General features: G+C 48.4%; 1 protein-coding gene across 1 annotated transcript in view; it reads right to left on the reverse strand.

Moving 5' to 3' along the window:
• Positions 1-7,431, reverse strand: part of Ltf (lactotransferrin) — a 28,783-nt gene extending 21,352 nt beyond the window's left edge. Inside the window, exons 1-5 of the mRNA XM_027932252.2 lie at positions 7,331-7,431; positions 3,288-3,454; positions 1,146-1,254; positions 689-871; positions 175-322 (exon numbers count right to left, since the gene is read on the reverse strand). Of these exons, the coding sequence (XP_027788053.1) occupies positions 175-322; positions 689-871; positions 1,146-1,254; positions 3,288-3,454; positions 7,331-7,373 (650 nt within the window). The 5' untranslated portion in view covers positions 7,374-7,431. The remainder of the gene's footprint in view (positions 1-174; positions 323-688; positions 872-1,145; positions 1,255-3,287; positions 3,455-7,330) is intronic.
• Between the last annotated feature and the right edge of the window lie 4,674 nt (positions 7,432-12,105).

Here is a 12,105-nt window from a genome sequence, read left to right on the forward strand (position 1 = left end):
AGAGGTGGGAGCCTAGCTGGGGCTCTGGGGCTGGAGAAGAACATGCACTGGACGAGGTCAGGTCCTCTCTGGACTCAGGTTCTCTGTCTCCTCTATGGTCCCTGCCAGCAGGCTGAGCCCTGGCCTGATGCTGGGTGGCCCATGGGCCACTGGGGAGAAGACAACATCACTCACTTGAAGGCACCAGAGTAGCCAAAGTACGGTTCCTGGGAGGAGGCAGCACATTTATTTCCCCCTGTCCCCACACACAGGCTACACAAGTTGGGAAACCGTACTCCGTCCGCACCAGGAACACAGCTGCCTGAGAAAAACCTGGCCACAGCTGTAGAACAAAGAGAAGTGGACCACAGATGTAAGCCAGCCCTGGCCACAGCACTCACACTTCCCCACGGTGTCCCCAGGGCCCCTTCCTCCACCCTGCAGGACAGTCAGCCTCGGGCATGGGGTCAGGAGCCCAGGGAGGTACACCTTTGCAGACCCCATGCTCAGCTGCCACCTCCCAAGAGCTATGGGGTGGTTGGGACTTGCCAGTGCCTGGCACCAGCAGTTAACCCCCCCCCACAAACACACACACACCTTGATTCCACCCTACACAGTCCCCTATGTGATCCCAAAGGGGCCTGAATGTGTAACTAGCTGGAGGAGACACCTCTGCCTGAGATCAGCCATGATCCCCAAGCCAACTTACCTGCCTCCAGGGGCTCAGGTGGCCCCTCCCAGTTTAAGAATGGACGAAGTATCCCTATGGGGACGTTCCAGCCCGCGGTCCTGCCAAGGCCCGTGTGGCAGGACCTCCGGCCCTGTAACTGATTCAGCTGGAAGCCAGTGCCCTTCTTCACAATGGCCACGGCATAATAGTAGGTCCGCGGTTCTGTAAAGGGGCAGAGAATGGAAAGGTCTTAGTCTAGACCAGAGGGAGAAAAACGACCCCCGCCCACCACCATCAAGCCTCTGTGGGGAGCCGGACACGTTTCCCCCTCCCCTGTCAGGTCAGTGTCTGCAAGAACAGCCTTCATCCAGCCCAAAAGCCTAGAGACTCTGTTTCCTGAAGTGCAGAGCCAAGCAGGACCCCACCTCTGCCTGCTGTCCTGCTCTGACTCCACAGAGCCCAGGCTTAAAGCCACAGCCCCCTGAGGACAACTCACTCGCTTCCGTCCCATAGACTTCTGCTGCTACAGGTCGCAGTTTGTAGGGGTCCTGGCCGGCCTCAAACACCAAACCACCATCGAGGGTTACAGCATCTGCCTTATTTTTCTAAAAGAAAAGACACCAGATCAGCTCAGGAGAAAACCCAGCCAAAGTGGGGAATCTCAGGACTTCAGAAAGGCTCCATGACAGAAGAGTCTTCAAAAAGGGTGTCATGTCCACATGTCCTGTAAGAGATGGCATGAATCAAGGGTCCCTCTCTCTGGGCAGTGAGCACCACCCAAGCCCATTAGCTCCAGGGGGTTGGCTTATGCCCACTTCCTTAGGTACCTGCCCACCTGTATCATCACTCCCTCGTTTAAACTCGTTCACCCTCGATGCTTCCTCTAGATGCTTCATATTTCTTTCTTTTACATTCTTTATTGAACAGAAAATATAACTACGACAATATCTTAAGATGACTGTAATCAGCCACGTTCTTCCTTCTTGACACAGCTCACCTGTTTTACCTGGTTGCCATGTGGTTCCAATCACATTTTGTGACCCACTTTGGTCATCTGAAACTGCACGCATTTTCTACTTCTGCAGAGTTTTATGGATTTTATTGGCTGTATACTATTGTATGATAATGTGGATGGTCCCAAATTTATTAAGTAATTCCCCCAATTATTGGACTATTTCTAATTTTTGACTGGGAAACTATTTTCATGAATATTTTGCCCTCAGATTTTTCCTTCTGTTGACATGTGTCCTTGGGATAGTCACGGCAGGGTGGAAGTCACCATGGCAGTGAGCGTATTTCTCTTTATGGCCCTGGATGCTGCTGCCATTCAGTCTTCCAGAAGATCCATAATGCCCTGTGAGGACCAGGGGGCACTGTAGAATCACCAGCAGGACCCGAGATCAGTCTACAAACTGTTATTACTTTAGAAAATCCAAGTGCTAACAAATCACCTAGGTCTGATTATTAAGGGACACATGTTGCAACTGATGCTCTGCTCATGCATTTTTCTAGAGGCTTCTCTTTCCTATCAGTTTGAATTGGTTCTTTACCAAGTGTGAATAGTAACCATTTGTCAGAGCCAGTGTATATTCATTCACTCTGGTGCTTTCTAAGATTTTGCTTTTATCGGCTATGAATTATTTTTTTATATTTTATAATGTCAGTTTCTTTCATGATTTAGCCCAATGTTTAAAAGCTAAGAAATTTCTATTCTCCCTGTAGTTCTGCTAGGTTAATCTGTCCCCTAACATTTCAATAATATGTTTTATTTTTAACCATTTAATCTATCTCAACAGCATTTGGATGAATGGTATGTTGTACTGATTTCAAATAAGACTCTTATTAAAAGGGCAGATTTTGTGGTCCCCCTTCACAGATATTTAGATATTAAAATAAAAGACCTGGGAATCTTCATTTTAAATAAGCAGGGGGCCTCAGTGCTGTTCATCTACAAAGTGTCAAAAAATCTCCTAATACATCCATCCAAAGAGATTTTTCCCCCTCCAAGAATTCTAATAAATATTATATTTACAAAATAATCCTACACTAGTTATGTCCACTCTGTGCTGGAGTCACACATACATGGCTCTCGCACCCAGCTGGCACACAGAGCACATCTATTGAATGAGTGAGTCAAAATTATTTCGGCTTAAAAATTACTATATTTCAACAAACAAAAAGAATCAAAAAACCATGCACCATTCGTGATATCCTTTTCTCTCTCTCTTTCTTTGAATCTGTCTTGGGAAAATACCTTTCTAATGCCCAGTGCCCTGGCAGGCTCTTGACCCAGCAATGTGATGTGGCACTTACATGTGACCTTAACAGGTTTATTTCTCAAGGGCTTAACCTTGACTTTTGTCCATGTTACATATTCATCAAATAGAACTGCGTATGCTTCACTGTTGAACAGCTATTAACCACGTATGTTGAGACCTCAGTTGCCCCACACATGGCCTCTCAATACTAGTTTCTTTCTCAGAGGCTCCTATTAACCCAAATTGCTCCCAACCTACAAGTGTCTGAGAAGTAAAGCAGAAGAAACAGGGCAAGCACATTTTTCTATCACATTCCATTCCTTGCCCTTGCCGTTCCCTCCCTCCAGGTTGGTCCCACCCAACCCATAGCATTGACTCACAGCAATGGCCTGGATACACTGAAGGTAGGAGTTCTTCCTGACACAGGACAAAGGTGGGGCACGCACTCTTCTCATATTCCTCTGCAACTGAGAGCATTTTGTTGCCTCGGGTTGTGATATGGTGCACCATCGAACGCTGCCTTTCCTAGAGGCAGCCAAACACACTCCTGGGAGAAAGAGGCCAAGGTATTAGGGCGCCACCAATGTCTGTGGAGGTGACCACATCACCCTCTGATGGAATCTTCCAGACTCTGAACTCTCAGCAGCTCCATATCCTTTTGCAACCATGGCTAGGTCTAGCTGTCCTCCTCAAGAGGAGACACCTTGCTGGAGTAACAGAAACTCTGCCCTGGCCAGAGGTCTGTAATTCTCAATAAATTAAAAGCAATAGAACCTTTTCCTTCCTATGACTTTGACATGTTTGCTAGCTCTGAAAACATGATAACGATCCATCCCTCAAATCAGTTTATGGATCTTTCTAGCTGCTTTGTCCCATTTGAACCTGGGACTTGGGCAGGAAAGAGATCATTATACATGTTTTACAGATATAGAAACTGGTTCTTAAGGAGGCTGACTGTTGTGTCCATAAGCATCTCCCCAGAAGATGCTAAGAGAACAAGGGAAAATACATCTGAATCTATCCATAATCACAGCGAACGGTGGTTCAACAAGCAGGGCCAAATGAGTCACCAAGCCTGGGTTGTTGCCATTTACCTCAGTAATGATGAATGTATTTTAGTAGATGAATGTATTTTTAAAATGTGGCATATATACACAATGGAATATTACTCATCAATAAAAGAGAATAAAATCATGGCATTTGTAGGTAAATGGATGGCACTGGAGAAGATAATGCTAAGTGAAGTTAGCCAATCCCAAAAAAACAAATGGAGAATATTTTCTCTGATATAAGGTGAGTGACTCATAGTGGGGTAGGGAAAAGGAGCATGGGAGGAATTGATGAACTCTAGATAGGGCAGAGGGGTGGGAGGGGAAGGGAGGGGGCAGGGGGTTAGCAATGATGGAGGAATGTGATGGACATCATTATCCAAAGTACATATATGAAGACATGAATTGGTGTCAACAAACAGAGATATGAAAAATTGTGTTCTATATGTGTAATAAGAATTGTGATGAATTCCGCTGTCATGTATTTAAAAAATAAAAATAAATAAATAAATAAACTTCTGGAGATGTAGTTCAGTAGTAGAGTATCATCAGGTTCAATCTGCAGTACCCCCACCCCCAAAAAATAGAATAGCAAAAACATAGGGAAAAAACTATACATTCAGCAATGGGTGAATGGCTAGACATTGCAGTACATATATGCAATGAAATATTATTCAACAATCAAAAGGAAGAACTACCAATAGGTGCTACAACATGAATGAGCCTCATTTATGCTAAGACCACTTGCATGAGACATCCAGAAAAGGTAAATTTATAGATAGGAAGTGGATTAGTAGTTGCCTGATATGGAGTGGGAATGGGAATTATCTGTACATGGATTTGAAGGATTCTTATTGGGGGAAATAAATGAAAATATTCTAAAAGGGATTTATGGTGAAGACTGTAGCATTCAGTAAAGTTACCAAAAATCATTGAATTGTACCCAAAACAGTTTTAATGATGAACTTAATGATGTATAAAGTACACTCAGGAAAGCAAACGTGATTCCAAGAGCCCTCTTCTCCTTTGGTTATGCTCTTGAGGTGAATATTCTGCCCTCTGACGCCCCCTATTTCTGAGCCATCCCCTCACAGTTAGACTCACCCAAGGCCCTTGAGGAACTCTGGGAACTGCCGCAGGAGACCTGCAGCTCCCAAGCCCACTCAGCAGGGGCACCAGGTGGCACACTCCTCCACCACCACCGTCCCTGGGAAATCCCAGAGGAGGCCACCTAGCCCTGGAAACTCCACAGAACTGTTCTGCAGTGAGAACTGACCCAATCCAATTCAGCTATTTGTGACTCAATGAGTATTAACTGGATGTCTACTGTATACACACCTCTCTGTGTCACACAGAGGAAAACGTAAATAAACAGAACTGCACCTCCCCTCTCACTGAAGAGGCAAAAGGCCCTTTTAATGAGGGACCCAAGTATGGCGAGTGTTCTAAAAATAATAATAACAACAACAACAAATACCAAATCACGAGGGCGGTCCTGAGGTCCAGCTAGTGATTAGAGCGGGGGCATTGCAGGAAGCAAAAATGATGGGCGCATGCGCACAGCTAATGTCTCAAGTGTGTACGGTGGCAGGTGCTTACTCAGCGTTTCACACCCTCTCTCCCATTCATCCTTCCAGTTTCACTGTACTGTGAGTTCTGCCAGCACCTTTTTCTCCAAGGGAGGCAACTGTGGCTGAAGTTATGGGGCAGGAGTTACTCACCCGTGGCTCACAGGAGGGCCCAGGCACACTGCTGGGCCAGATGGGAATCCTCATTGGCTCCTTCTAACCCGTGATTCCAGGGGCTCCCCACCCGCTGTTCCCACAGCTTGCATCCAGCTTGGATCCACCCCACCAGAACCCTGCCAGCCTCAACACACACCCCTGGGGAGCAGAGCAGGAATCCCACAGAGCAGCTGCCACCTCCTCTTTTGAAGAGGAGGATTTCAATGGCGCTTTAGAGTGCAGGCCACCATCCCACTGATTATATCATTTAAACTACAGACCTCTCTGTAGGGGCCAAGAGAACCAAAAATCCAAATAAAAATGAAGCCCAGTGCTGCAACACTGAACTGGAGTCCTGGACTATCACTGGGCAAGCAAGTCCTCCCTCCTGCCCAGCCCCTCTCAAGGTGGCCCTAACCAGTACAGCATGGCACACAGGAGGGAGCATGAGGGAACGAGAACAGTTTGGTCCTGGCCAGACCCAATCTGCCTTAGAGAAGAGAGGGGTGATCAATATCCACTGGCAGAAAGAGTCCAGAAGGACAGGGGCACAGGGTGAGCTCACGCTCCCTGCATTTGGGGGTGTACCATCACCGTTGCCCTCTAACCAACACAACTCCCTTCCTATGCAGGAAGTTCCAGCCCCAAGGGGATGCTCTAAGTCAGGAGAAAACAGGACACCTGGGATTCCACTCCACCCCACCCACTGCCTAGGTCCTGATGCCTGATACAGCCCTTTCTGCTGCAGCTTCTGCCTCAGACCCTCCCCTCTGGCACTGCGAGAAGCCCCTCAGTTATAGCTTAAACCCCTGCTGAGTGCCCCCTAAAACGCCCCAGGAATATCTGCAATACCTGGCATAGAACATTTGTTTAGAGCCTTCTCTCTGGTCCCTTCTATTGTGTCTCTTCTATTCTGGGCACATTTCAAGGGGAAAATAAGTCATTCCCCTCTCAAACTGACTCACACAAGGGGTTCATGAGGAGTCCTGCACTCCCTCTGCCCCCTCTGCCATGGGAGGTGTGCATACACTTTAGCTTAGCATTAGTACCCAGCCTCCTCCTCATAACCCTGGAAAAAGATAGTTAAATCGTTTTTTAAACGAAGAAAGGAAGGCTCAGAGAGGTTCTTTCTTGCCCAAGGACACACAGTCCTTGCAGGAACTAGGATCTAAACTCAGGTCTCCTGTGTCTTAAGTAATTTGCTCACCCTCTCTGAGCCTCACTTTCCTCCTGTATAAAAGGTGTGCAACAGTAGGATGGATGCACACAAGAAGACAAAGTTCCCAGAAGAACATTGTGAATCTGGGATCTCTGATCAAGCCCACAGATACCCCATCCCAACTTCCAGGAGCAGGTCTGAGAACAAGAGGCAATCGCACAACCCCAAGCTTAGGAGTATGAGCCCATCCTTGTGTCTCTGACCTCTGCCACCTCTCCAAATCCTTCCCCAAAATATTGGACATCCTTTTCTTTCCTAAGGCAGATTGGGCCTGGCCAGGACCAAACTGTCCCAGGCAGAGACAGGCGGACCCCATCCCACAAGTCCGCAGATTTCCTGGCTTCAAGCGCAGGGACCCGCGCGCCCATCGCCAAAGCGCACAGCTTCCCGGAGGCCCACAGTCCCGGCAGTGCGCGCCCCCGGGCACTCACCAAGGGCCCCAAGGAACAGCAGGGCGAGGAAGAGGAGCCTCATGTCTGCGGACCTAAGGCGACTTGGAGAACCAAGGCTCTGACTTCCGCGCTCTCCTGCGCCCCTTTATCCAGGCTTGGTGACCTCACCGGGTCCCGCCCTGTTGCCCAATAAGCTTCTCCTTTCCTCCCCACCAGGTTACCTGTTGCCAGAGGCGTCGGGCTCCGAAAGGAAAAGCGCTGGGGGGAGGAGGGGAGAAGCGGAACCTGGGCGACTCCACACAGCCAAAGGAGACCCAGCCCGCTCCCACAGCCCGGGTTCTCCGACCTCTGGCGATGTTCTTTCCCTCCCACTGCAAGCCCTGGGGAGTCGCTGCTCTTGTGTCTCAGTGCCTTGTGAAAGGCGGGACACAGCAAGAGGACCTTTATTTGCGGAGCGACTTAAGACACCTGTGAGAGCGTTCAAAGTGACTGGGACCCAGTTAGCTCGCAGGTGGATTCGCTTCCACCCTGGCTCCAGCCCCAGATCAGCAGTGCGCAGGGAAAGCTGACAGGGACAGAAGGGGACACAGATTTCCCGCAGGTTCCCTCTCAACTCCCAGAATACAGAGCCAGGAACCCCCAGAGGAGAATGCCCACCACCCAGTGCTGACTTCCCTGTCACATCATTTGCCAATGAGAAAGATGCCCTATGGCTTGAATTTCTTTCCTCCTCCTCTTCTTCTTCCCTTCTTTCTTTGCATTCTCATATTCTGTGTGTCTGTCCTTCTTTCTTTGCCTCTTTCTTCTTTGCTTTCTTCCTTTTTATGTAATAATGGTATGAGGGGTGAGATGGGAACCTCAATCTCATTTTCATCCATGTCATATTTGGGGTGAAGCCATTTTAAAATTCAGAAGCTAGAATGCTGCTTGTAAATGCACCCATGTCGTACACAAGGGCTCAGCACAAAAGTCTCCAGGGCACAGATGCATGTCATTGATTAGAAGAAAACTAAATACGCCTTCTGGAGAGCATCACCTAAAGTGGAGTGCTCACGCATGAAGTGGAACACTGGGAGCCTTGTCAAGAACATGGCAACTCTGTACATACAGAGATCAGCAAGAGAAGAAGCCAGGTATTAACCCTGAGGGAAGTCATAGATCACTGGAGCAACTCTCTAGGCTAGATGGCTCCATCTGGCCAATATGTGACTCTAAAATTTGCTTCTCCTGAAAGACAGGTCTTGACCTTGCTTTGACTTCTCGATAGTAAAAGTGTTTCCTGGAGCAGAAGAGCCATATTCCAGGGAGCCGGCACTGCACGGGTAGGTGTGCAGTAGGCACTCAGCCTGGAGAAACAGGTCCAGCCTGAGTCTGAGAGGCCATCCCTGGATGTGGATCCCACCAAGGCACAAGGGTGCTGTCTGATCAGGGGGTCCTGCTTGCCTGGTGCAAGAATGCGGTTTGGGGTTTGGTGCTAGAATGACCTGCTGGGGTTTGTGGTGATAGATCCAGGACCTCTCATTTGGAAACAAGATATCGCAACATTGAAAGTTTCTTTCATCAATAATTGCAATAAGTCATTTCAAAAAATGATGAGGAAATGCAAAATTGACTAACCCTCAGGAGTGCCGAAGCATCTTTTGTACCTGAATTAGCAACTAGGCCTTGCCTTTTCATATAAAAGTATTAAGAAACATTATAACCCAGGTTTCTCTCTGAGTACAAGTTAGAAAAAAAAGATGAGTTGGGAGGTCAGAAGCCCCTAGAGGCTTGTCTGTATGTTAGTGTTAGTGAGAACAGAGAAGCTGGAAACACAATCAAGAGGCTGAGCTGAGGGGTGCCTGGAGGCAGGACCAGTCAAGCAACAAGGTTGTCTGTTTCCCATTGGATCTGCTGTGCCAGCCCCAGGGCAGAGATGCTCTCCTCTAGATACAGGACAGAGCAGTCTCCAGCCTCTGAGGTCATATCCAAGAAGCTGATTAGAAGATGTGTCTGCAGAAAGAAAATTGAGGTTCTTTTGGCCTGTTTTCAACACTCATTCATTCATTCGTTCATTCATGCCAGAAATGATGGGTGTCATAAGAGACACAGAGAAGAGGGGTCTGCCCTTACCCTCAGGAGGTAGAAGCATGGGCTTCTGGCACACGGCCCACCTGGGGAAGGGTTAGGCAGCATAAACCAAGCCAGGGTGGGATCCCAGAGGAGGATCAAGAGGTCCCACCATGAGAACTCCAGAAGAGTTTGAAAAAGAGCATTTGACCTGGGTACCTGAAAGGCAGGCAGGATTCCTACAGGTAGAGTATTCCAGATAGAATAGACAACCCAATGAAGGCTTGAGAGCATGAGCCCAATTATCAATTATCTGAGGGACAACAAAATGTCACTCTGGACTTGCAGCCAAAAATTCTGGCATAAATAAAGCCCTCCTCCTCTACCCTGAGCGCAACATCATATGTCCATATGCCTCTGGACAGCAACTTTTGCAGGTCCCTTGGATGCTTAATGCATCTAAAATGCAACTCATCTGTTCCCTTCAGCCTGGCATCTCTCATATTTCTTACCTCTTTCCACAAAGCCTGCCAGACAAAGGCCGCAAAGTCTTCCTCAAAAATCTTCACCCAGCAGGGAACTGTGGCGCATACCTATAATCCTAGTGGCTCGGGAGGCTGAGGCAGAAAGATCACGAGTTCAAAGCCAGCCTCAGCAACTTAGCAAGGCACTAAGAACTCTGCGAGACCCTGTCTCTAAATAAAAATAAAAAAGGGGTGGGGATGTGGCTTAGTGGTAGACAGTGGTAGAGCACCCCTGGGTGCAATCCCTGGTACAAAAAAAAAAACTTCCACCAGCTAGTTCCCTGCATGCAGTAGACAGTTGATGATCACTATCAGTCAAAGGAATGAATGAATCAGGAGGATGTACTGGCCGGCCGAGATAGGGACAAAAGATTGTGTTCTGTAGAGCCTGAAGAACAAAAAATGGCTGGGCTACTTAAGCCAGGCCACCCTAGAGCCTGTGGACATGGCCTTACTCCCCAATCCATCAATTCACCTTCAGTGTGCCAGGAGGTGGGCCAGATTTGAAGAGCATGAAGGCAAGTAGAGTGCAGGTTACCAAATGCTGACGCAGTGGGATGAATATCTGAGATTGCCTGGTGGCTCAACCCAGCAGAGCCTGCAATCAGTCATGGTGGATGTATTCACACCATGGAAACCAGCAAATGAGAGAACAGGACTCTTCCCATGAGAGCAGTTTGCCAGCACGCCATTCCCCGAGTTCATCATCATTAGGTGGCACACGGTGCCCATGTTAAATGTGGGTAAGTTCATATGTGCCTGGCTCTGCCATCCCTGGTAGAAAGAGAAGATTTTGTTTGGTGTTTGTATGGTGCTTTTAACTCCAAACAGAGCTGTCAGGAACCATTTCACATGACACTAACTGCAGCTTAAAATTCCCATTCTAAAGACAGAGAGCTGAGAGCTGCCTGTGGTCACATAGTGAATGGGACACAGGCAGAACTGACTTCCCTGAGTTTTCCATTAGGCCCTCAGCCAGGGGCCTTTCCTTCCATGGGGACTGGTAACCGACAGCTCAGGATGCAGAGACCAAGACCAAGACCCAGGAATAGACAGACACAACCCTTGTGAATCCCAGCAGGAAAGAAACCAACAAGGACTGTACCCCTTCTAGGGCCCAGGCACATCCAACCCCTTCCACACGTCTCTGCTGCTCTTGATCCTTGCAGAAGTACCCATCAGACAAGGGGATGCAGACAACATGGCCTAAGGTCATACAACTGGTGAAGGATGGAGAAATCCATCCAGTGACTCCTTGGGGAACTTGGTGCTTTGGTATTGATCATTTCTTTGCTGGTCATCTGAACAGAAGGGCAGAGACTGGACAAAACTGAGAGAGAAATGGAGAGCTCCCTATTCCTCTACCAACCCCAAGTCCTCAAGAGATTCCATCATCTGCAGAGGACACCTCAGCCTGTGGCCCTGCATCATCAGTCCCTTGAGTAGATCCAAAGGCCCTTGGGTGTCTAGATATGTTTCTGTGGAGGATGGAGAGGTGGGGGACCACCATCAGGAGGAAGCTCGGCTGAAGGGCAATAGGCAGGAAAACACTGGTTTGTTAACCAACAGGTCTCATTGCCAAATGTCACCCGGTTTACAAACAAAGAGCTTCTGTCTTCTTGGCTCAGCCCTCTTGTTCCTGTTCCTGCTTCTCCTCCGCTTGCCCACTTCTCCTCATAATCGGGACCCTCTATCCTCTGGGGTCTCTCTTCACAGGGATCAATCTTCTTGGACCTGATTTAAAAATAAAAATAAAAAACCTGCTAAGCAACTCCCCAGTGATGGAAACAGCTCAGGTCTCCATCCCTTCCCCAGTTCTGAGATTTCCATTCTCCTGGCTAGGGTAGCGCCCCGAGTCCCTGGCAGAAATCTGAACTGCATGAGCACATAATCACCACATCTGTTGGAATGAAGAATGTGTAGCAGGTCAGGTTCAGGGGAGTCTTCTGGGAAGGAAGTCACCAGCCAAGGGCAGCCTGGAGGGTATCAATGGCTGGCTTAGGGCCAATCATTAAAACTTCTTCCCAGAAGGAATGAAGCCCTGGCCCAGGGAAAGCCCCAGCCAGGAAGGCCCAGTCCCCCTTTCTTGGGGCTGCACTCTGGCCAGGGAGAGGGAGGGCTCTGGGCCTGCTTTCTACATACACCCCGTGAAGACAAGGTCAGGAGGACCCTTCACTAAGGAGGCTGAGATGGACACAGAAAAGTCAGGAGCCTCAAGTTTCCTCCATTTCCCTGAGTGAA

Source organism: Marmota flaviventris, chromosome 1, assembly GCF_047511675.1.
Source record: "Marmota flaviventris isolate mMarFla1 chromosome 1, mMarFla1.hap1, whole genome shotgun sequence".
Taxonomy (NCBI): Eukaryota; Metazoa; Chordata; class Mammalia; order Rodentia; family Sciuridae; genus Marmota; species Marmota flaviventris.